Source organism: Geotrypetes seraphini, chromosome 4 (genome assembly GCF_902459505.1).
Source record: "Geotrypetes seraphini chromosome 4, aGeoSer1.1, whole genome shotgun sequence".
Lineage (NCBI taxonomy): Eukaryota > Metazoa > Chordata > Amphibia > Gymnophiona > Dermophiidae > Geotrypetes > Geotrypetes seraphini.
This window is the reverse complement of record NC_047087.1, coordinates 261,603,553-261,630,232: the sequence shown is the minus strand read 5'-3', so window position 1 is coordinate 261,630,232 and position 26,680 is coordinate 261,603,553. Positions and strand designations below refer to the sequence as shown.

The 26,680-nt window shown below is 40.9% G+C and overlaps 1 protein-coding gene across 23 annotated transcripts in view; it reads right to left on the bottom strand.

Annotated features, from left to right (window-relative positions):
- The window catches only part of CPEB3 (cytoplasmic polyadenylation element binding protein 3), a 241,276-nt gene that overhangs the window by 187,781 nt on the left and 26,815 nt on the right, over window positions 1–26,680 (bottom strand). For 12 of the 23 annotated variants that reach the window (XM_033943191.1, XM_033943198.1, XM_033943189.1 and 9 more), the window contains one exon: window positions 19,305–20,164. The exons of 6 other annotated variants lie outside the window; for them this stretch is intronic. In XM_033943191.1, the coding sequence (XP_033799082.1) occupies window positions 19,305–20,153 (849 nt within the window). In that variant the 5' untranslated portion in view covers window positions 20,154–20,164. Of the gene's footprint in view, window positions 1–320; window positions 421–19,304; window positions 20,165–20,253; window positions 20,515–21,286; window positions 21,306–22,859; window positions 22,883–26,680 lie in introns of those variants that run through there. 5 more of the 23 variants (XM_033943197.1, XM_033943193.1, XM_033943190.1 and 2 more) reach the window with 5 other exon arrangements.

The following is a 26,680-nucleotide window of genomic DNA, read 5'->3' as shown; positions in this document are numbered from 1 at the left end:
TGTTAGCCGATTGTGTGGCATAATGGTTTGGACTAAGGTGTTACAGTGCCAAGGATTGGGGTTCAATACCCACTATTGGTGTTTGTGGTGACTATTTTTTCCCCACCTGCAGCAATGAACAATATACGAGTGTGTGAAAGAATGTATCCTTTGGAACCGATAGGTATTGGAGGATATATACCTTCCCCTCTCCCCCGATCCTTCCCATGTCATCTCATTGAGGTCCTGGGGGTTGCAGGTACAAAGAAGGAGGCGCATCATATCTTGGACTTGATGGGGGACCAGGGAGGATGTAAAGTTACTGTGTGGAGGATACTCACATTGAGCTCTGAAGTGCCATCTCAGACACTGGATGAGGCCCGGGTCCTCCTTCCACACTGACACTTCAAGGACTCAAGATCCCTGTGGATCCCAAAGCGCCTGCAAGACACAAGTTGGTGGAGAATGGGGTCAGGTGACGGGCCTTCACATATATGATTGTTACTTGTGATATGCTGTGCAATGTTCCACACATGGCCTTAGAAAAATAGTGACAGGCTGCTAGTAGGGAGGGTTGGGGAGCTGGGGGGGCTGACATCACTGGTGCCCCTCATATTAGGCCATAGGTGTTATACGGGCCTCCCGACAGCTTCTAAGGCCCTAAGCAGCACAGGCTGCTTATGTTTAGGGCTTAGACAGTGGAGACCACCGACTGACTCACCTCTGGAGGGTGCCACTGATCAAGCGCTAGGCCCTCAGGGAGATACTGCGGGGGGACCTCCACTGATTATATTAAAAAGTGACGTCTCCTATAATGGAGGTACAGCTCCACTAGAACCTTCAGTAACCATGGGGAATAATTAGGCTCCTGCCTTTCCCCCATCACACCCTCTCACTCAAAGTTACACACACTCACTCACAAATTCTAGGGGTCACTTTCACACTCTTGTCACTTTTCTCTGAAAATTACCTCTCTCTTCTCAGTACCACCACACTCCTAACTGCACTCACAAATAATCATCATTCTATGTATAAGGCTATGTACAAAAATGCAGGAAGTCGGGAACATCCTATTACTACCGCGGTAACATTTTGACATCGTTAAAGGGGCTTCTACCATGGACAATATGGGACATCTAAGTTAAGACATTTTAGGGGGGGGGGGGCGGTATAATAGAAACTCTTGAATGCTCAGAAGAACTTGTTTTAGAGGACAATCTGGTAAACGTTTAGTTCATTTTTGAAATGTCCCGTCTTTCTGGATGTTTTTACCATTAAAGACCAATTTTATTTTTTTTTAAAGATATCCAACATGGATGTCCTGAGTTGGACTTAAAAGTCCTATCAAAAATGGCCCTCCATGGGCCTAGCTCATCCAATCAGAGAACTGTTATACACGTAATGCCATGTCTATTATTTAATGGACTCTTGCTGAGAGCTTGCGAGCAGATATTGAACAGTAGGAGTAGGGAAGTGAGCAGATGTAACACCAGAAAGAACCTTTAGCTGCAATTATGGGCTTTCTCCCATAAATTGGTAATACTTTACTATCCAAAATACAGTTAATTTGATAACCTCAAATTCTTAAGTATTTGGTGCTCATAAATGTATCAGAATTATAAAAATGTGCCATATTGAGTAAGAACCAAATATTAGTGTTCTCCTACACAAGATCCAAAGGGCCAATGGTAGGCCCGGAGACTTCTGGGGCAGCCCTCATTGCCTTTTTTTGAGGGTGCAGGAGGGGGCTGCTACTCTGCTTCTCTACCCAAGCTCAGGACAGAAAAGGTAAAGTGTATGGGGAGGGAAAAGCCACCTGTTTGAAGGACAAGGCATTCTTTTAATAGGGAATGCATCTGAAATGCTCACAACTTTGAGGCTACTCCAATGAAGTTTGAACAGGGCCGGATTAATACCTAGGGCCCGAAATAGTCAGGGGGGCCCACTGAAGGACGACTTACTAATATGACAATTTTTTTTTCAGACGGCAATGGGCCCTCCCTCCATGGCAACGGGCATCCACCTGACAACAACAACACCGACCGCCCACCCCCACCCCGGCATCGACAGACAGCAACGCGGCCAACACAGCTCCAAGAAGGTCCCGCAATGACTGCGTCTGCCGGTCCATCCCCCTCCTACGTTACTTATTTCTTCCGGCAGACGCAGTCATCACAGGATCTTCATGGAGCTGAGCCACGGCCACGTTGCCATTGATGCCGGGGGAGGGGGGCACGTTGCTGTCCGTCGACACCGGGGAGGGGGGGAGGGCCGATGTTGTTGTCTTTGTCATCGATGCCGGGTGGGGACCCATTGCCATGTGGAAAGGGTGATGGAGGAAGAGAAAAGGGGCAGATGCTGATGGAATTGGTATGCAGGGAAAGGGGGAAGGATACTGGATGGAATTGAATTGGAGGGAAAGAAAGGGGGCAGATGCTGATGGAATTGGTGTGCAGGGAAAGGGGGAAGGATACTGGATGGAATTGAATTGGAGGGAAAGAAAGGAGGCAGATGCTGATGGAATTGGTGTGCAGGGAAAGGGGGAAGGATACTGGATGGAATTGAATTGGAGGGAAAGAAAGGGGGCAGATGCTGATGGAATTGGTGTGCAGGGAAAGGGGGAAGGATACTGGATGGAATTGAATTGGAGGGAAAGAAAGGGGGCAGATGCTGATGGAATTGGTGTGCAGGGAAAGGGGGAAAACATAAAGGGGAAGGATACTGGATAGAATTGGGTTGGAGGGAAAGAAAGGGGGCTGATGCTGATGGAATTGGTGTGCAGGGAAAAGGGGGAAAACATAAGGGGGAAAGATACTGGATGGAATTGGGTTGGAGGGGAAAAAAAGGGGGTTGATGAAGTGGGGGGAGAGGAGAGAGTGAAATGCCAGACAATGGGGTGTGGGAGAGGGAAGGGAAGAAGAGGAGAGGTGAGAGATGCCAGACCATTGGAGGAGGGAATGGAAAAAGATGGGTGCCAGCCCACTGGGGATGAAGGGAAAGATGGAAGAGGGAGGCATACAGTTTCTGAAAGTGGCATAGAAGGACAGAAGATGAAAGGAAGAGAGTGACAAGAAGATGAGGAGTGCAGAAATCAGAGAAGACAAAGGTAGAAAAATATTTTCTATTTATTTATTTTTTTTGCTTTAGGGGACATGCATCGCTGTTTCTGTGGTGTTGCATTGTATACAGAGTCCAGCTTCTTGGTGGTTCAATTTAACCTTTGTCTACGTATTTCTATTTTATCCCCCCTTTTACAAAACTGTAGAGCATTTTTTTAGCACTGGCCGTGGTGGTAACAGCTTTGATGCTCAGAATTCTATCTGTTACCACCGTGGCTATAAACCATACTACAGTTTTGTAAAAGGGGGAGAGGTTAGTTTGTGATTACATATTCCATACTAGGCAAATGTGTTTTCTGTGTTCTGTTTGTATGAAAGACATGGGTTTTTGTTAGCGTTGACTAGCCTTGTTTGGCGAAATGCATCGGGCATGGTTCTTGGGAGCACCTTGAATAAACCTGATTTGAATCTCTTTATTTTCTGCCAATCTTCTTTTGTTTTATGTTGGATTCTTTGGTAGACTGCTTGCCTTGTTATTTTGTTGCAAGTTAACATACATGGAGTGGAACATACTAGAGGAGTTACAGATTTGGTTGTTTATATGGGTTATAGTTGGTTGATGTAGAGTGAGGCAGTTGAGAAGCGTTGTAAACTTGGTTATTAATATAGACTTATATTTTGGATAGTATTACTGCTTTACAATATATTTGAACACTTTTATATATGCATAGAAAGGGTTCAGAGTTAAAGTCCTGGGTAAGTAGGTGGGAAGGGAAGGAAGGGGGATTTGTTCAGAGATGTTTGGGGGTTGCATAGAAGACAGTCAAAGTAAAAATATTTTTTCAACCACTTATGCAATTGGTGCTGCTACTTATTGTATAAGTGCTTTTGAATAATTGACCCATGATATTCAAAAATTTAGCCCCTAATCAGCCACAGCAGTGGGCATATAGATACCCTGATATAAGGTACAGCAAAACCAATAAAAGCCAATTAAACATAGGAAGTATCCAAGTGGTAAGAATGCCTGGTTCTGTAGATAAGAGCAGCATGAAGTCATCAACTTCAAAATGCATGCTTTAAATAAAAGAAAAAGAAGATGATTTATAAAAACACCATAATCTTATATCTGTCAGGAAGGAAAAAAAAAATCATAATTTTTTAATCTTGATGGCAGGCTGCTCTAGAATGAAGACAAAAGGCATTAAAAGGAATAACCCCCCCCCTCACACACACTAAAACCATCTAGTGCTCATAGGGCTGGCATTGAAGGGGCATGCAAACAGGGCAGCTGCCCTGGACCCCACAACTCTAGGGAGCCCTATGGTCTGGGAACCTTTTCCCTGTCTCCCCACCAGAAAATGCACCTTTCATCATTCGAGAAGTAGCTTTCACAACTTGCTGCACTTGCCAGCGTTGGGCCTTCTGTCTGATGGTCCCATCTACCTCCTGCTTCTGCAAAGGCAGGACCCAGAAGAGAGGAAAGCCTGATGCCAGCTAGCGCAACAAGTTATGAAAGCTGATGTTCCAGTGATGAAAGGTGAGTTTTCTGAAGTGTGGGAGGGGGGTGTGACAGAAGACCTTGAATTCCTGTGTGGTGTGGAGCAGGAAAAAAATATGTTGGACCCAAGGGGTGGGGGTAAGGGGGGCCTGGACAGTGGTGGAGATGTGCTGGACCTGAGTAAGAGAGAAGCTAGAGAGAGATGGAGATGTGCTGGACCTGCCAGGAAGGGGAACAGGAGAGGGGGAAAAGATGTGCTGGACCTACTGAGAAGGTGAACACAAAAGGGAAGATATGTTGGACCCACAGACAGAATTATGCTAGACCATGAGAAGAGCCAAGTAAGAGTGTGTGGGAGGAAGGAAAGAGAGGGGAGGAAGAGGACACAGACAAGAAATACTGGATGTAGAGTAAGAAAAGACAGAAATACACAGCAATGGTAGAAAATGGATGGGTGGGAATACCAAGGGGCATTGTTCATCACAAAGGAAAGGATAGAGACACATAGAACAATGCTGAATGCAAGGGGAGGATAGGAACACTAAAAGAGCAGATGCTGAACATGGAGGAAAGATAGGAACTGGGACAATAAGGAGAGATGCTGAAAAGGAGAGACAGGGACATGAAGAGAAGATGGATGGCAGATAAGGAGAGGAGAAATGTGAAGTAGACGGGAGATTCTAGAAAAGATAAAAAAAAAAAAAAAAAAAGAGAAAAGCAGAAGAGAGAAAAAAAAAATCGAATGGAAAAATAAAATGCTCAGACTACAAAAGTAGAAGAAATATTTTCTTTTGTCAATTGGCCCATGTCAGCTTTGGGAAATTTGCATCTTCAGTGTCTTGCATTTCCATTGCTGTTTCTCTGGTATTGCTGAGGGTGAGGGCTACTGGAAGGAGGGGAAAGGGAGCAAAAACTGGCATCAGTGTGCTGGGATGCAGGAGCTGGGGAAGTATATGCAGGCGGAGAAGATAAAAAGCTGGAGATAATACAGTTTGAGGAGGGCATCCTCACTGGGAGATAGCTACTGGGGGTAGGGGGCTGGGCATATATGCCACAGGAGGGGTATACAGGGTAGCGATTGACAGATTTAAGGTTGTGTGTAAGTTGGGGAGAGGCAGAGAGCTATGGGGGGGGGTACAAGTGCATGTGTGTGCTGGCTTATACAAAGTCTGGCTCTTAGATCCTAAGAAACTGTTGAGCCCTGTGCCAAGTGCTAACCTGCAATATTTAGTAAGAGATAGTTGGTTATCTCCTGCTGAATATTGCCAGTTAAGTGCCATTTAACTGTCCAGGAGCTGTTACTAGCTGGTTGCATGGGTTTAAATATTGGGCGGTTTAGTGTTATTTGTTTATTGGTGACTTTTGCACTTCAGCTCAATAAGTTATGAATGTTGAAAATGTTATTTGAGTTTCTTTGGGCTAGAAAATATACATGATCAATATCAATAATTGATAGGTACATGTGTAACAGTGCACCTAAACTGCTTAGCATCTAACTTTCATGGTTGGGAGGAGGGACAACGACATACACATGGGCAATCATTAAAAGTTGTTTTATGTGTGGTAGTAATGGCAGATGGGGAGATTGGGGCGAGGAGGGGCCTCCTTAATTTCTGCCCTGGGCCCCATACATCTTCATGGCTAAAACTGGTCCTGGGTGTTAATTACTAAGAAGCACTGATGTCACCAAAAGCATAAAATCCACCAGGCATTATCCTTTTTCTTTCTAAATATTTCTTCCTGTTTTGAAGGAGGTTTTACGTTCATCAAATGAGCAGATGTTTTTAAGTGTGAAGTAAAATAATAATGTTTTCATTATAGCATAGCATATACACAAAGGAGCCCTTTTACTAAAGTTTCAGAATGAGCCCACGAAACGCTAAGACATCCAAAGGTATATACATGGGCTTCTTAGCATGCACTAAAATTTAGTAAAGGGCCCCAAAATTAATTTAAAAAAAGAGAGATATAAAATTGTTAAACCAATAGATGGGAATTTTCAACCTATTCTAATTCAGTATTCACAGTTTAAAGTAGAATTAAATAGGTTAGCAAAAGCTATAGGAATGAAGTAGTGATAAATTACAGATAAATTAGTGGGGGACAGATGTTACAAGAACAAGTACAAAACTAGAGTTCAGGAATTAATCTTCAAGAAGGGTTTGACTGTGAAGAGAGAAAATGGGGTTAGTGCATTTCAAAATGAAGTGATTAACAGAGGGACACATTAGCCAAAAGTGCAAGAGGTGGAAAATGAGAGAGAAGAGACGATGTATTCATTAGAATGAATGAGTGTGAGATTCAGGTTTCTAACAAAAAGAAAACTGTTCGGACATCATAATTTAAATCCACCTAGCAGTAGGTAAAAAAAAAAAAAAAAAATCAAAGCTATTAACACTAAAGCAGAAAAAGAAAAAAAGAAGATCTATCCTGCTTGTTATAACTAATTAACCATAAAGAGGATTTCATAATTATGCTGTTACTACTAGGTTTTTGTGTGAGAAACTGACACATTCCTCGAATCGGTTATCAGCGTCAATCATCATCATGTCAATGGTCATCCATCTGCATTGAACCCTGCAGCCTCTATTAATTCTGTAATACATATTTTAACTAAAACAAAAGAAGCAATCTTCCAAATGCCCATAGAACCATTAAAAATTAAAAAAATTCTGAGAGATCCCAACACTGCATGACTTTAACATAGGGCTAACCACAATCAGATAACAAGTTGGTCCAAATGCAATTTTGTTAGTCATCTTTAACCTTTTCAACAGTTTATTTACAACAAGTATTAGTCAATAAATTTTACAACTGAAAACAGAACACTTTTCTATGAACTTTTAACGTCTACAAAAGTTTAATTTTTTTTTGAACTTCAGAAATTCAAAATTATGCCAGCATACATAAACTTGAAAAGCACACTACAGTTCTTTTAAAAAATCTTTTTGTTAAAACCTTATTAGCAGATAAGAATTTAAAATATAAACTAAAAACATAAACCCTCAAGTCAGAAGGCTCTGTTAATGTAATGTAATTTATTTCTTATATACCGCTAAACTCCGTTAGGATTCTACAGTGCAATACTTTACCAGGAAACCCATGTTTCATTTCCCAAATTCAAGTCCAGCTTCAGCGGATGTCCTTCAAATGTTATAAAAGTCACACTAGTAAATTCTGAAGTTCATCACAATATACTATATTTATGGATACAAAGTGTTCTTAGCCTGCTAGTCTAAAAAAAATGTTGATGGTTGCAATAACTTATTGGTACAACATAATATTTTTGTAGTAGTGTTTAATATCCTACAGATTCCTTTCCCAAAGGTTCAACATATTAATGATAAATTATTGACCTTTTTGCTAATCAGCAGTTTCAACAAAAAAGACCAAGGGCAAGTTAGCTAGTGTCTAAAAATGCCCTCGTCCACCGAGACATGCTTAATGTAATGTAATGTAATTTATTTCTTATATACCGCTACATCCGTTAGGTTCTAAGCGGTTTGAAGAAAATATACATTAAGATTATAAATGAGAAGTAAGAAGGTACTTAAAAATTCCCTTACTGTCCCGAAGGCTCACAATCTAACTAAAGTACCTGGAAATTAATAAATAAGAGAAAATAAAGATGGTTGAAAAAAGAAAAATTCTATGTGAATTTATAGGATGGAAATTAAACTGACAGTGAAGAACTGTATGAAAAATACATATGGAATGCAGTTAGAGAGGGTAGGTTACAATCTATTTATGGTATTTGTTTAATTGGACGGTGTTAAGGTGGGTAATTTGGGGGAAGGTTATCTGAAGGTAGGTGAATCTTCTGGAGGTAAAAGAGGAGGGGTTAAGATATTTGGATGAATTTTTTGAAAAGCAGGGTTTTGATTTCTTTTCTGAATGTTTTGAAGTTGTCTGATATTGTCATAAGATTGGAGATGGAATGGTTGATTTTTGCTGCTTGTGTTGCCAGAAGGTTGTCAAACATTTTCTTGCGATGTGTGCCTTTGAGTGGGGGGAAGGCGAAAGGGTTCGAGGTTCTTCTGTGTCTTGAGGTGGAGATTTGGTTTAAGCGGTTGTTTAGATAGGAGGGGGAAGAGCCGTGTAATGCTTTGAATATCAGGCAGTAGAATTTGAATTGGATTCGTGCTTGTATGGGTAGCCAGTGAGAGTCTAAGAAGGCAGTTGTTATGTGATCATATTTTTTGAGTGAGTAGATCAATCTGAGGGCGGTGTTTTGTATGGTCTGGAGTTGTTTTATCATAGTGGCTGGACAAGGAAGATATAGGGAGTTGCAATAATCCAGCAGACCTAAGACTAGGGATTGGACGATTAGTCTAAATTGTGCTTGGTCAAAGAATTTTCTGATTTTACGGAGATTTCTCATGGTTAGAAAAGCTTTCTGGGTTGTTTTGTTGATCTGGGGCTGCATTGTGCAACATCTGTCTATCGTAACTCCTAGGAGTTTTAGTTCGGGTTGTATTGGGTATTTGGTATTTTTGATTTTCAGTTCAGTGTAAGAAGCCCTAACTCATACTGAGGGGTATTACAAATGATTGACTTCAGTGACCTTTACATGTGTACTGAACTCAGAAGGTATTACCTTAAAAATTCAGCACTAGAGAACATGGGGACAAATATGTCCTCGTCCCGTAGGAACTCAATTTTCCCGTGAGTTTTGTCACTGTCCCTGTAAGCTCTGTCTTGACTGCACAAGCCTCAAACACTTACTATTTTAAAGTGTTTGAGGCTTGTGCAGATGAGGATGGAGCTTGCAGGAATGGGGCAGAGACTGGAGAAGAACTTGCCGGGACAGGAAAATAAGTTCCCGCAGGGATGAGGAAAAATTTGTCCCCATGTCATTCTCTATTCACCACATATCAAAAGAAACCTGAAAAAACAATGGCTTCCAATATTACTTCTCTGAACATTTATCATAGTCATCTTGCTGGATGAGAAAAGCTGGACAGAAACAGCATTTTATGCAGCTCTTGAAATTTTAGGCCCCCTTTTATCAAGTTGTATTAAGGCTTTTTATCTCTGGCTACTGATGCACATAGGAATTTTATGAATGTTGGAGCTTTTACCGCAGCAGCCAGTGATAAAAAAAACCCCTAATACAACTTGATAAAAGGGGGCCTTAGTTATTGTGTGGCTCATGGCTATTGCTGTACTTACAATTTAACATGAATTAAAGTTTGAACACTAAAAGATACTCTAAAAACAAAAATCATCTAAGTGATAGAAAAAAATGTGCAAAGGAAAATATTTTTTAATCACTTTGTAGTAATCTAACAAGTTAATAAAAACAGCTCATGCATGATAAAATGTTATTGCTTGTGGTAAGAACATAAAGAATAGCCATACTGGGTCAGACCTATGGTCCATCTAGCTTAGTATCCTGTTTTCACAGTGGCCAATCCAGGTCACAAGTATCTGGCAACCCCCCCCCAACAAATAGTAAAAACATTCCATGTTACTGATCCCAGGGCAAACATGGCTTCCCCTTTGTCTGCCTCAATAGTAGACTTTTCCTCCAGGAACTTGTCCAAACCTTTTTTTTTAAACCCAGCTCTGTTTACTGTTACCAAATCCTCTGGCAACATGTTCCAGAACTTAACTATTCTGAGTGAAAAAATATTTCCCTGTAACTTCACTAAGTGTCCCCTAGTCTTTGTAATTAACTAAAGGAATCCACACACAGATGAACCCATTAATCAACTATGGAACCCTCAAAAGACCCCACAACATTAAAGAAAATTATTTATAATGAACTAAGGACTATCATCTTTCCAGGCAAATTACAAATCACTTACAAAAAAAAAAAAAAAAATCACTCACAGCACATAAACAACAGATACTAATCTGCAATTAAAATTAACCCACCCAATTAGATACATTTCAAACAGTAAATTCAGACAATACTTAAAAAAACCCCAAAAACAAACATCTTCAATTATTTGGTCAAATTAAGTCTTTACAAATAAATGTGTTTTAAGCATTTTATGAACTGATCAGTACTTTTACAGAAAAGTAAAATGCCTGGCAACCGATTCCACAATTTTGCTGCAGCTACTGAAAATGCTGACTGGCCTGTGGTTCCATGATGTACATTCTCAGCCTGTAATTAGCCGATCTTAAATTTCTACTAGGCACATATATTGACAATGCTTGCTTTAAGTACATTGGTGCTTGCCCATACAAAACCTGACGAACTATAACACTTTATATTGCACTCTACATTTTACTGGGAACCAGTATAACCGTTTTAGAATTGAGTGAATTTCCACATACCCATTTACCCCCATCAAACCCCCTGCCCTTGCATTTTATATCACTTGCAATGCTTGCAATCTAATTTGTACTTCCTCAATATAGGAACATTGCAATAATCCATTCTATTTAGTACTAAACTTTATAAAATCACTCTTTGATATCAAAACTAAGGGCAATTTCACCTTCCTTATCTGTGGACATTTAGCTTATGAAGGGTTCAGGCGAACCCGATTTGTGCATCTCTGAGAAGGCCATAAGCAATAACCAACTGTTTTAGATGAAAGGAGAAAACCAATGTTGGAAGTAAAACAAGGCACTGTCCTGATACAAACAGCTAAAAAAGATAGGGATTCCCTACACAAAGACTTCAATTCAGTTACCTTCATGGCTGAGCAGATTACTAAATAGACCATCTTCAACAATAAATCCTTTAGTGAAGTATGCTTCAAAGGCAGCTTAGGAAAAGGACCACAGGTCCAAATAGAGACCCCCTTGGAGTAGAAACTTGAAATAATAAATGCTAAACAAAAAACTCCTTACCGGTGAAGCAGCGATCATCATACGGTTTGGTTTGATATAACAGCCAATCTGGAGGAAGGCCACACAACATGTGGACTTTAGTAGCATGGGGAGTACCTGAAGAAGAGAGCTGATTGGATAGGAGGACATAAGTGAAGTAGAAAAACAGTGGTCCAAGTTGAAAGGAGTAATAAAAAGGGCTACTGACCTTTATGTGAGGAAAATAAATAAAAATAAGAGAAATAGGAAATCGATATGGTTCTCCAAACTAGTGGCAGAAAAAATAAAGGCAAAAGAGTTAGCATGTGTGAAATATTTTTAAAAACTCAAGAAGAGTACAGAAGGGAATATCGGATAAAAATGAAAGAAGCCAAGAGAGAGATACATCTGGCAAGAGTATAAGCGGTAGAGCAAATGGCTAGAAATATAAAAAAGGGAGCCAAAATTTTTTTTCAGGTTTATTAATGAAAGGATGAAGACAAAAAAATAGAATTACGAGACTGAAACAAGGATTCAAACAGGGATTGGATGGATTCCTGAGGGATAAAGGGATCGTGGGATACTGATGGAGGAGCTGGGATATAACACAAGTATAGGAAGTAAATCAGGTAATGAGTATAAACTAACCTGGTCGTGCATGTGCAAGACCGGAGGGCTAGGACTTCGATAGGAAGGCAGGACTTAAATGGGAAACCAAGGTGGCAAGGGAGCCCCTTCTGATGATTCAGAAAGGTCTTGACCTGTTTTGGGCCGCCGCGGGAGCGGACTGCTGGGCAGGATGGACCTGTGGTCTGACCCGGCGGAGGCACTGCTTATGTTCTTAAGGTATGAACCACTACGTGGAGAGAAATGAGGAAAAAGCAAAACGAGCTAAACAAATACTTCTGTTCAGTGTTCACACAAGAAAATCCTGAAGGAGGACCACCACAATTGGCTGGTAAAGTTACACCTGAGAATGGAGTAGATACTGCACCATTCACAGAAGAAAGTGTTTATAAACAATTTGAAAAACTGAAGGTGGACAAAGCTAAGGGACCAGATGGGATCTATTCCAGGATATTGAGGGAGCTCCGAGAGGTTCTGGTGGGTCCTCTTAAAAGATTTGTTCAATAAATCCTTAGAGACAGGAGAGGTTCCACAGGACTGGAGAACAGTGGTTGCAGAGATGAAGCGGAAAACTACAGGATGGCAAGCCTCACGTTGGTTATTGGAAAAATAATGGAAATGTTGCTAGGAAGGAAAGGCTAGTGAAATTCTTAGAATCTAATGGGTTACAAGATCCGAAGCAACATGAGTTTACTTAATGGTAAATCATGCCAATCAAATCTGATTGAATTCTTTGACTGGGTGACCAGAGAACTGGATCAAGGATATGCACTAGATGTAATTTATTTAGTTTGTGAGTGACATTGACAAAGGGTTATAAGGCAAGGTTTGTCTTTTTCAAGATGATACCAAGATTTGTAACAGGAGTGGACACCCTGGAGGGAGTAGAAAATATGAAAAAGGGATCTGCAAAAGTTAGAAGAATGGTCTAATATCTGGCAACTAAAATTCAATGTGAAGAAATGCAGAGTGATACATTTGGGAGTAGGAACCGTATGTGCTGGGAAGAGAGAGGCTGATATGCAGGGACAGGGAGCAGGCCCTTGGGGTGATTGTATCTGACAATCTGAAGGCATCGAAACAGTGTGATAAGGCGGTGGCTTTAGCCAGAAGGATGCTAGGCTGTATAGAAAAGAGGAATAACCACCAGAAGGGAGTTATTGATGTCTCTGTCTAGGTCTTTGGTGAGGCCACACTTGGAGTATTGTGTTCAGTTTTGGAGGCTGCATTTGGCAAAGGATATAAAGAGACTAGAAGCAGTCCAGAGGAAAGTGACAAAAATGGTCAGGAGTTTTGAGACAAAAGAACGAGAAGAGACTGGAAGACCTAAATATGTGGGAGGAAAGGAGGGTCAGGGGAGATTATGATAGGCATTTAAATACTTGAAAGGTATTAATATAGACCAAATATTTTCTAGAGAAGGGAACATGGTAAAACTAGAGGGCATAAATTGAGGTTGCAGGGAAGAAGACTTAGGAGAAATGTTAGGAAACTCATTTTCACAGAGAGGGTGGTGAATGCATGGAATGCTCTCCCAAGGGAAGTGGTGGAGAAGAAAAGTGATGGAATTCAAAAAGGTATGGGATAAACACAGAGGCTCTCTAATTAGAAAATGAATGGTATAAAATTAAAGTACTAAGGCCGATTCTGGGCACACTTGCAGGGTCTGTGTCCCATATGTGGTGATTCAGTATAGGATGGGCTGGGGAGGGCATCAATTGGAACTCGAGTAACTTGGAACATGAGGACATTGCTGGTCGGACTTTACGGCAGATATCCTGCAAATAATGGGATGGTTGGATAGGCTGGAGTGAGCTTGGATGGCAACTCCAGCAGTTGTAACCTAGGACAGTATCAGGTGGAGCTTATAGTTAATATAATCATGAATTTATAATGTGCCTAACTAATGGGCAGACTGGATGGACCATTGTCATCATTTACTATATTTTAAGCAAATTTGATCACCAGTTTGGGAGGCACTGCCTCATAGGACACATAGTATGTTAGTGGTGACTATTTTACACATTCAACCAGGGGATTTGTGAAGGGGAGAGGAAAGCCATGATAGTAAGATGACCAGGACTGGGGATGAGAGGAAGGTGATAATGCTTTATAGAACCACATATACTGTTGGGGTTAGTAACGCTAAGTTTATCTACATTTATATGCTACTATACCTTTTTCTGTGAAACTATTTCCTGGATTGTGTATTGTTTAAAAGAAATTTCATTTAAATTTGCACCTTTTAATAGAATATTATAAACACGATTAATAAAGCCAATACATCTATACTATGAGTAACACACTTATTAAATCAGATGTCCTACCTCTGTGTCAGGGGACACCACAAAAACACACTTTTTTCACAAACGGACCTCAGAGTCCAAAGGATATCGTTCATAAAGCCAAAGGCTGCAAAAGGAGTTAACCTGATCTTATCATCATTGGTCCACTTCGGGAAAACTGAGAGACAGAGAGAAAACACTCTCTTTAAGAGGGAGGTAAGCACTTAATTTAACCCAGGTTCTGAGCCAGAGACCTTTTCTTCCTCTTAAAGGGAGTTTTTTCTCTCCATCTCGGTTTTCCCCAGAGTTAACTCCTTTTGCAGCCTTTTGGCTTTGTGAGTGATATCCTTTGGACTCTGAGGTCCGTTTGTGAAAAAAGTTTGCTTTTTGGGTGATCCCCTGACCCGGAGGTAGGACATCTGATTTAATAAATGTGTTACCTTTTAATAGAATTCCACTAAAGCACTAACTATTAAAAATCCAGCTTAGAATGAGAGCATATACCAATATTCACATAAGAAACTGTTTGGATGAGAACTGGATTTGGGACAAAAAGTGATTGTTCTACAAAAGGACCTTTTAATAAAAGCCATATTTGGCTACTCACTAAAAAAAACAAAAAAAAGTGATCCATATCTGGCTGTACAGCCAGAATAAAGTTTGTCAATCCTACCTCTACAACAAGAGAGAAAGTAGCCACTTCAGTAGGGAATTAAGGACTAGATTCTGTTCAACACCATGCTGCAGAAAAGCCAGGATTGAGGCCAGGTCCACACTCTACTCCCCATAAAGACAGCTCCTGCTCTGCACAACAGCCTTTAAAAAGCCCATCAGACAAACATGCAAGAGAGACAGAAGACAAAAACAAGTCTGCAGCAAGGCTGGTAGTCCAACTACTTCGGGCATCATCATTCAAGGGATCCAGATGCTCCATGAGCATTAGCACCTGCTGCAGGAACCCAGAGCAAGGAACCCTGCCAACAATCAAGAAAGCTCCATGTACCTCAGCTGGCAGGTCCAATCTGAAGAAACAGAGCGCTTTCATCTCCAGCAAGTGGAGAGATCGAGTATGCAGCTCATTTTTGCAGCATCCGGAGTATTAATCCTTTTGCTGTCCCTACAGTTAAGAGGTCGATCAAGATGTAGCTATGTTTCCAGGTAGTTCGGCTTTGGAACAAATTGGCCCGTTACTTCTTATCCCCTAGAGCAGGGGTGTCCAATCTTTTGGCTTCCCTGGGCCGCATTGGCCGAAAAAATATTTTCTGGGGCCGCACAAACACTGCAGCAAGACAGAGGAGGGAGCCGGCAAGACGGTAAACACCCGGGGGCAGCAGAGGAAAACACTGCATCACCCTAGACCGGGGCCACACAAAAAATACTTCGCGGGGCCACATGCGGCCCTCGGGCCACAGGTTGGACACCCCTGCCCTAGAGTTTACTTAGTTTTTAGTCAACTGAAAACTTAACTTGTTTGATAAGTTTACTGTGCATGCCTTATCATGAATATGAAATTGTATTATTATTGTATATCCTAGTTATGTCCAGTTTCTTTTTATTGTAAACCAATGCAGAACTTGAATGGTTGATAGATATAAAAGTCAATAGATAGATTAAAAAATATATAAAAAAGCACTAGAGAAAGGCATCAGTCCCCAGTAAACTCCATTCCTTCCTGTAGCTAATGAAGTGTGGGTATTTCATGTTCTGGCTAGGTGCCATGAGATGGAAATAAAGATAATCCCAACTATCCACTAGGATCTGAATGGCCAAGGCACTCAAATCCCACCCATTTGAATATTACCTAATCCTGCTATGGGGGGTCACTGAAATTGCTACCCGATAACTTTGTGACTAGGAGCAAATCCAATCATGTATGTAAATCACACATAAAGCTTAAACATTAAAATAGCGTGGTGAGCAAATATCTACACATACAATTCTAAACAGCTTCCTTTATCAAGTTTTGAACAGTATCATACAAACATAAGAACGATTGATAATTTTGATACCATTAGAAATCTAAAAGCACTTATGTTTAGCAACACACTTAGAATCATGTCGCAGCGTAGCAGAATGATACTACATTGTTTATCAAAACATATACAAATGGTTCCCAAACTTATTAGATTCACAGCACCCTTACCAGAGAGTAGTAAAAAAACTGGAACGCTCTTCCCGGAGGCTGTTATAGGGGAAAACACCCTCCAGGGATTCAAGACAAAGTTAGACAAGTTCCTGCTGAACCAGAACGTACGCAGGTAAGGTTATTCTCAGTTGAAGCGCTGGTCTTTGACCTAAGGGCCGTCATGTGAGCGGACTGCTAGGCACAATGAATCACTGGTCTGAACCAGCAGCGGCAATTCTTATGTTCTTATGAAGATTTTCATGGCGCTCCTAGGCCACAGTCTGGGTAACTGCCATTTCAGATCTTCTCCACCCATCCCCCATCACATGGAGTCCTACCTTTGCCTACCACCTGAAGAGGTCTGCTGCCCAAGGAATCTACTGCACACTGAGTACAGGCAACATGGCGCTCATGGCAGCAGACCGCTTCACCTGGCAGAGCTTGGCATCCCCTCCCCCCACACCCCAGCCATTCCACAGGGGTCTTAAAATATGCCACAGTTTTCCTGTGAGGTCGCTACAGTGCACCATTTGGGAAAAGCTGGAATAAGCTGTGATATTTAAAATAGCAAAAAATTATATTTTTGTGGGTTTTTTTTTCATTTAATTGCTCAGGAGGGGAAGGGAGGGGTGAAAGGCCTCAGAAGAGAAATGAATTACTACACCTGGAACCATGGTTTGTTTGTTGTTTTTTTGAGGGAGGGGGTTAATCAGCTTAGGTATAAGCGGAATATAAGGGTGTTTATTTTAAAATAAAATAAAATAAATACAGACATTTTTAAATAAAACAAATCATACCTACTTTTACACAGTCTGTGGGTAGGTATTTCTGGCAGAATAGTTTAAGTGTAGCTGGAATAGCATCATATGCAGTATGCACACATTTTACAAAATACACATGTTTCACATACACCTTATTCAGAGAATTTTTGTGCACCTCCCTTGGGGTCATTTCAGAAGCCTAGTTTTATAAAAAGGCACATAAGCATCTATGCCAGCATTATAAAATAGGTGCTTTTTCCAGAGCATTTGTTTTTAGTAACCCTGTTATAAAGTTACCCCCACCCTTCACAAAGCTAATGAAATTGCTTTTCTGTGGAAAATGTACTGCACATAGACCTTGATATCAATGCTCAAACAGGGAATAAAAAGAGAAAACTGCAAACAAATATAAAGGGTCTTTTACTATGGATTAGCCCCTGTTATCTGCAGCAGGGTCCACAGGGATAAAATGGGTCCTGTGGCAGATAGCATGCGCTAACCTTTAGTAAAAGACCCCCTATGAACCTAAAACTCAGTGCTGTAAAGAGTTTAATATACACAAGATTTACTTATATTGGTGACTAGAGATTAAAAATAAACTCACTTGTATTGATTTAAACTATTAAATCTAACCTAAGTCACCTAGGCAAGTATATCATATACTCAAAATTTTGTATACTATATATCTGAATTTTTCAAGAAATTATTGATAAAGTAGTTAGCATTTGTACCCTGGAAAATATTTATGTTCAAGGTCAAAAGACAAATTTTTCAACTGCAAATTCCTTTCTAGCATCCCCCCACACCCAAAAATAAATAAAATAAAAAGGTCAAATTAAGAAAGTACATCTTGAAAATGCTGGCTAGAACAGCCTAGATAAGCCGATAGCTTACAATAATACAGAAAGGAAATATAAACAAATTGTACTGGGCTATCCCTCTGCAAAGCAGTCTAATAAGTGAACAAAACAAAAGCAACACAGACTAAGAACTTGATAAAAAAAATTGTTTTAAGAATCAGAACCAGCACAGCGACTGAAAAGCTGGGAGGAATCAAGGTTACGAGGGTAACAAAAAAAAAAAAAAAAAAGCTACGGCTTTGCCACAGCTTATTGCCTAAGTATCTCTGTGTCTTCATAGAACGTACATTTTGTGACAAAACACCAATAAGATAGAAGGGCTACGCCCTCTTCCCAAAGCAAACCAATCACAAAGCAGTAAAAAGGCTCTTTAAACAAAATGAACTAAAAAAAAAACCAAGCAGCATTTACAAGCTTGCCTAGCACAGCGCTGTAAAACCTAAACAACCCCGAGAAGCATTAATAAACGACAGTCGGAATACTTGGAATAAGCATAGTTTAGATTTTTTTTAAAGTGTTTACATCACTTCATAAGCCAATTGTATAACATATAAAGCTGTCGCTCGTGTGGTGCTTCTAAAGAGACAGTAAAACTACCCGAAGCATTCCCCCCCCCCCCAGCGATGATCTTGGATTTCCTAGTTTCAAATTTGGTAATTGATCCCTCTTAAATAACTGGTGAAGGACGCTACCTCTTTGAATATTTCAGTGTGCTATCTAAGAGGAACCACCCGGCAGCATACATGGCCATACAACAATGCTTCTAAAATGATTGTGTCTAATGTTATTTACAAGTAAAATGAGTGGTGAGAGATGCTGTCTTGGAATATTAGCGACAACGCAATTCCCTTAAAGTTACGAAATCCCGTGAGCATTTCAACGTGTAGCCCACTTCAAACCAGCAGTACTACATATTACGATATTAACCTAAGAACACATACCGAAGATAATAGTCACAGTTAAAACAAAACCAATCCCCGTCACAAAGATTAATGCATAATGAATGCAATATGGATATTTCCAGCTAAGTTTAATAGAAACGAGTTATGATACACCAAAGCAAATCGGATTCTGACTACTAAACATTGGAACAAGAACCATCGTCAAAAATCGTGGAGCTTATTTCTGGATTGCAATTACTACTACTACAAGAGAAATGACGTGTTAGAGAGTAACCCCGATGCCACAGCTTTGTGCAGTGAAGTGGGCACATTACTGCTGACGTGCATTAACGAGTGTGGACATAATGAACTATGGCAAAGCTCAAAATACACCTTTCGTTCAGACAATGCACACGAATAATTAGAACAACAGTATTTACGGTAGCTATCTACATTACCTGAAAAGGCAGTAGGTTGTTGCCATTATCCGCTCTAAAAGCGTTATCTTCCAGCCAGGATTTAGGTGTCAAAGGGGCGGCCCGGGGGAATTTCGGGGGTGCGATCACGTTGCTGGAAAAGGGTTTTTTCAAAGGCGAAATCGGGTTAAGGGGGGAGGGAACCCCCACCCCTACCCCGACTCCAATTCCAACCGCCCTGCGAGGGTCCCTGCCGGGTTGCAAGCCCCCCCAAGGATTGGAAGGCGTGCTCCATGCGGTATTCTGGTGGTTATTCCAGCTAGAGGAGGAAGCAGCGGAGGAAGAGGGTTTGTTGGTCATGATGGGCTGATGGTTGTAAGCGTTTCTGGGGGCGAAAGGCGCTTGGCTGGGACTGACGGGCGACCTTCGCTGCTGTTGGGCTTGAGGCTGTGGCTGCGGCGTCTGATGAGCAATGCCAATCTGCGGCGAGAAAGTGCCTCCGAAGACGGGGTTGACGGGATGCGGGAAATTCTGGAAGAGCATCGTCCCGTTCACCGAAGTGATTCCTGGGAAAAAGCTATCTTCGATCGCGTTGGCGGTGCCCGTTGACCAAGCGCTGCCGAAAGACGGGGACAGGGAAGCGGCAGCGGGTTCCTGCTGGAAGCTCAAGCCAGGCAGGACAGGGGACTCCATCTGCATTTTCTCTTTGATTGGAGCGGGAGCTGCGAGAATGAGGCTCGTCACCGCACTGTCTTCGCTCCTGGAAGTGGCTGGAGCTACAGACGTGGAAGGGGCGTCTGAACTCGGATCTTGTGGTAGTAGTTGTTGTTGTTGTTGCTGCTGCTGCTGCCGCTGAGCTTTGCTTTTGTCCATCAGTAAATCATCCTGCATGGTTTGCGCAGCTGAAACAGAAAAAGAAAAAAAAATAAAAAAAAAATCCAGACGCGTTATTGTTAATTTTACCAGCCGAGTTACATTTAATATTTTTTACTGGAGAAAATCTCGTGTGACTGAAAGAACTGCTACAACAGACTGCAAACAGGTAATGTTTCCTCCTTGTTTAAAGCTGCATTTTCTCCCTAAAAGTGGGCGTTTGGCAGAATTCCCCCTTCGCCGATGTCTTTAGCTCTCCTCAGTATAAGAATTGTGCTTAATGAATAGAGAGATATACTGCAATTTCGCCACGTCTCTTTCCCCATACACCGGAACTCGCAGCTCTCGCCCTGCAATGTGAAACTGATTCTGGTTCCTGTTTTTGAGGCGCCACCCTCCACTAGTATTTGCATACGTCAATAAATAGTGCCGCGTCCTTCGGCAAGGTTAAAAAAGACACAGCTCCCATTCAGCTGCGCGCAGATCGCTTTAAAGGAGAAGTAGGCATTTTCGACTATCAGGCAGTCAGCTCATTTTCGTTTGTTTAATTCGGTCTCAAGTGTACAGTGGCGATAAGCGCCTATTAGTAAAAAATAAATACTTGACAAATATTCATTTGCTTTCTCACAAAGAAGTCCAATAACAATTTTAACTTTCACTCTATTTTTTTAATATGTCAATATACCTGGTAACTTACGGTAGTTCTTTTGTGGTTTTGGGAATAGCACATTGGATGAATTTCTTTATAAAAGGCGGTCAATAATTTTTTTTTGTTTGTTTAACCCCAACCCTACATCCTACACAATCAAATAGATTTCTATCAGGCCTGTGCAATATTTTCCTTATCCCTATGTAAAATTTGAACAACCAAGAGAATATGCAAATGTAGTAGCATAAAGCAAACTGGGGGGGGGGGGGAGGGGGGGAGAAAAATATGACAACCTATAATAAAAATTCAATCAAAGCTAATCCATATATTCTTTTACCAGCCAGTTTTTTTTTGTCCGGCTAAAAAAGCGAATTACAGATGTCGGTAGATGCAGCTAGTGTCTGATTTATCAGCCTTTGCTTACAGACAAAATGTAACCAAAAATCGTTACCAAGCTATTTTTCGACCCTGCCTAATGAATTACCACACTCAGTTTCCTTACATTCATTTCAGCCTTGTCAGCTTAATTCTCTTAACTGCACGGCATTGAAAGGAAGGCCCATGTACTAAAACGGTATTCAATTAAACATTTTCGCAACCTATTCACTGTGAATTAGTTCTTTAGGTGATGTTCACATTATTATTATTATTATTTTAATTTATACAAAGCTGCATTAGTGTAATATAACAAAGTACAATATCAGTACTGCATGCTGCCCCACAAACTCTTCTACCGTATTTCTGCGTATAAACTCGACAGTTCATCTGGCTTTCCCGTTCCCCAATCCCTTAAGAAATACACGCAGATCGTGCTTTTCGTAGAAATGGCCTATGGTCAAACATGTTAAAAAGTATAAAGGCTGATAGTTGACAAAAGCTCTATTCTTTAAAATGCTTTAAAAAGAGAGGCGGGTAATTCACTGGTTTATTTTCATCAATTGTAAAACATAATACTTCTCAAGACACATAATCACGTCCACTGGATCTAGATGTTTGGAATGTCAAGACCACAAATCTACTTACAATTGCAAGAAGTAAAAGGATCATACATTGAAAAGGACACAACCCAGATCGATTTCTTAGCGATCATTAGTTTCCCCCTTCCAATCGCATTTTACAAGTAGACGTGTATATATATTTGTTAAATGTGACTTTATAAGAAAGTAAAAGGAACATACGTATTTAAGAACTGAAAAAAAGATACTGTTTTAGCCCTGACATGCATTATACCAATATACCCAACATTGCCCCTACTACGCTAGTAACTGTACACATAAAGGGAAATGGGTTACGTCTTAGTTCTGTAGTTGAGTAAGGCGGTAAGAGCTCCAATGACGCCTTTGTTCAGGTTATGTATGGGCAGCAGGGAGCCATGCTGAGAAGCACAGATCTGTGGACGTGATTCTCAGAGTTAACCATGCAAGGCAGATTAATGCGGTACTGCAGCAAGACACATTTCAGACTCTGAATGAAACACTCAACATATATCTAACACAGGATTATGCACATCCTCGCAGCAGTGATAATTATACTTATTTTTAGCAGTAGTATTATTTGACGGACATTTTTTTAAGCCAAATCAGTTTCTAAATGTATAACAGTACTTGCACAAATAAGAATGTACTAAGTGAAACTCTCCATAAAAATAGATAAACTCGGCTTTGCAACAATTTCCGAAGTCTGGGAAATACTTATCTATCATGATTTTAAAACCCGAGACGGATTTCTTTAGTCTGTGCCCCCAAACTCCATACTATGATTTAAAAAAAATTAATAATTATTAGCTGGTTTCTAATTATTCCACGGAGGTAAGTTTAGGCACTAATTCAGCTCCTCGTGTCAAGGTCAAGACAAGACCTTTAATGAATGAAGCCAGTGTAAATTCATACATATGCAGAACAAACTAATTTAAAAATCAAGCCAAACCAATACCATATAACCAATTTAACTATTCACCAAGGATATTAAACTTAAATTCACAGTTCAATGGTTCACATATGTCCATATTATGAAAATTAATTTCGTGTGCATGCAGTAAACGGCGAATTTAAGTAAACACACCAAATAAGAGTTACCTCTTAGTGTTGACGTTTCTAAAGATCAATAAAACACTATTTTCCTCTTTCGTTTGGGTATGACAAACATATGACGGTTCTGCAAAGCACTTTGACAACTGGAACATCATAGCGCATGCGCTCCAGCAGGATTATGGGGAGTGAAGTTTTTTTTTTAAACTATCGTGTTTATTTCTAGAACTCTGGCAGGAAATGTATGACTCAAAATATCTTTGTGAAGACGCGGATCCTATTACTAATGTAATTAAAATACAGGTTCCGTTGTATAAACCACATTTCCAATTAGTTTTGAGGCAATTCACTGAAGTCCATTCGCGAGATTCTACTACCTTAAGCAAATAATTAAAATGATCACCACTGTTTTGGTTAAAACTATTCAAATGTAATCCCTATTGTGGAAATGCTGCTGCTTTTTTGCTGTTAGATTTTATCTAAATTGGTTAAGCAGTTGTGCTGCTTCCTTTTTTGATTCCAATCCCCATCTTCATTCCTTTTTTGTCCAAATAAGTCCTTTTGTTTTGTTACACAGTTTTGAACTTTAAAAATGTACACCTTTTCTAGAGCCCATAACAAAAATTTTAAATCTTCTTAAGTCTACCTTTCTGGATTTTACAGTCAGCACAGCAATGAGATGATTTTGTTTCGTTTTATAAATGATGGGTGTAAGTACTGAGGAGGAGATTATTTTGTATGCTTTAAGAAGTGGAAAGGGGAGATGGGACTCGTATACTGTCTTTTTGTGGTTATACAGTACAGGTACTTATTTTATACCTGGGGTAAAGGAGGATTAAGTGACTTGCCTAGGGTCACATGAAGCAGTGCTGGAATTGATCCCACAGCCTCAGGGTGCTCTACCACGGCCACTCCTAAGAAGTGCCCCTTCACACATTTAGAGCATGCCAGTCTTTAAGGGTTAGTAGTAGGTAGCAGGGTGTGGCACAATATCGCTTGTATAAGAAGTTGTGGCTCACCATTTTAACAAAGCTAGCACACATGGCAACTAAAACAAGGACACAAGGAGTAGTTGTCTGTCGCTCATATTTCAAAATTGTCAACCTCTGCTCTTTGGCACTTCCTATGAAGAGAAATAGATATTTTAACTCAAGGGTTCTCAACCCAGTCCTTAGGACACACCTAACCAGTCATTTTTTCAGGATATCCACAATGAATATGCATGAGATAAATTTGCACATTGCCTCCATTGTATGCAGATCTCTCATGCAGGGGCGTAACCACAGGTGGGCCTGAGCAGGTCTAGGCCTGCCCAGCAGCAGTGCACCTTGACAGAAAGTTTGCGGTAGTGGGGATGATTCCAAGTCTGCAGCAGGCAGTGTGTGGGAATCGCTGCCAGTGCTGGGGACCCAATGAACTTGAAGAGAGTGATGCAGGACCACAGGAGCCAAGTCAGTGCTGTCAAAATGCACTGCTGCTGGGGACCTTGAAGCAGAGGAAAAGGTTTGAGTAACATGGGATGAGGGAGCGAGGGAAGGACAAATGCTGCAGCAGTGAGGTGGGGTGGGGGGAGTTGTATTGCTGGACATGGGGTAGAAGGAAGGGAGAAATGCAGCAAAGTGGTGGAGAGGGATGAGAAAGGAAGGAACTCTGTATATGGGGGTGAAGAAAGAAATATGCTGCATGGAGGAGGTGGTGAGGGATGATAGGGAGAAAATAGGGGTGGTGAGAAGGGACAGATGGTGCATGGGTGAGAGGGAGAAATACTCATATTGGGCACGATAGTAAAATACCTATATCTGTTTTATCATTCCCTCTGTAAGACATTCCCTAATCCGTATTTGTCCTGGTTGTCTGTTTTAATTAGATTTTAAGCTTTATTGAGCAGGGATTGTTTCTTACCTGTTAAAAGTACAGTGCAGCATACCTTTTGTAGCACTATAGAAATGATAATAAATAGTAGTAGCATAAGATGCTGCTTAGGGAGAAGGGGAAGAAAGATGTTGGACCCAGGGTGCAAGTAAGAGAGAGATGAGGGAAAGTGATACATAGGAGGTAGAGAGAGGAGAAAGATGGATATGTTGGATCCATAGGCACTAGCTCTGTGGGTGCTGGAGTACCCCCAATATTTTTTTGAAGCGCTATTCAACATCAAAACAGAAATCCTCCTTATATGGAGCAGCAGGGGAAAGCAGGAAGTAAGGCTATGTCTTCTCAGCTACTACTCCCACCTTCCCTGCAGCCTATTGGTCAGCCATTCCTAAGTCAGCCAATAAGCTGCAAAGGAGGCAGAATCAAGACACCATTAGCCAGACAAGCCTTAGCCAGGAGGGGAAAGCAGGACAGAAGATTGATGTCTCCTAAGCTACTGGTCCTGCCTCCCCCTGCAGCCTATTGGTTAGATAAGGAATGTCTGAGCAGTGGGCTCTTAGCCAGTAGAGGAGAGCCTGAGTGGATGGCAACTGACTCATCCAGAGGAGGTCAGACAGGCTTCCTGCCTTTGGTCTACCATAGAGAGGGGGAGAAGTGCCCAGGGAGACCCTGGGAAAGGAAGTGATAGAGAAGCAGGGAAAGGAAACAGTAGCACAGACACTGATAGGTTGTGAGAGAAAAAATGCTGAAGGAAGAGATCTGGACTGTGAAAGGGAGCTGAAGTGAATGTAAACTGGGGAAGGGGGGCATGGGCTGTGATACAAAGAGAAGTAGGTGAAGAATAGGTTGAAGAAAGAAGCAGAGATAAGGAATGGAAGAGGAGCTGTGTGGGATTCAAAGAGGAGAGGGCTGGTAGGGGAAATTGGCTGAGAAAAGGGTTCTGAGTAGAGAGGATCAGGCTGGAAGGAAGAAGCACCAAGGGGTGAAGAGGGATGGAAGTGGCAGGAGGGGAGAGAATAGGAAGAACAAAATAAGAACAAGCAACAAAAAGATATATTTGTATAGTGAACACAAAAATCTAACAATTACCAGCTGCTCCTCACAAGAGTAAGCCCAAGAATCACTGGGTAGGAGATGCAATATTACTAATTGGTTTGTCTCAAACTCTGTGTGTTTCCTGGTTTGGCTCCCTGACTTTCTTCTTGCTTAATTGCTGAATCTTTACTCTTGATAACAAAAAAACCCTTCTGCAACCACCTCCCAGGTCTCAACTCGGCTCTATGAGCCGGATGCTTGTTCCTTGTCTACCAAAGCAATATCCTGCAGGCAGCTAAGAATATAGTGGCATGCTCCTGTGCCCTGGGCTGCTAGAATATATTCTTCCACTCAGTATGTAATATCTTTGAGTTTTCAAACTGTGATCCTTGCTGGGTTTCCAAAGCTCAGAGTGAGCATTTGGTAAAGAAATTGGTGTGGACTTTACAAGTAGAAAGGTAGCCATTGTTTGTTTGTTTGTTTTTGTTACATCGTTCTTTTTGGACCCCGGTTAGATTGAATAAGTTGGATAGATACTGGCACTGTCATCTAGATGTAGGAACACTGGATCACTTACTGTTTTATTGCCCTATGATACTGAGATTTTGGAAGTCGATTTGGGGACATATTAATAATATTTTAGAATCTGCGATCCCTTTGACTTCTGAGGTAGTGATTTGTGGAACTGTGCTGCATGTAAAGGCTCCCTTAGATAAATATAAAAGGCGACTCTTCTTAATTATGACGGTACAGCTGTACAGTTGATTACGCGCAACTGGAAAAATTGGGATCGTCTTAGCTTTACGTTCTGGTGGGCAAATTTATGTTTATTATATAAATATGAAAAGACAAATGCTGATTTGTCAGGGAACACAAAAATTTTTTAAATTAATTTGGGGCCCATTGATGTCTTTTGTAGAATTATTGTAGTTTTAATTTTGTTTGATATAATATTTGAACAT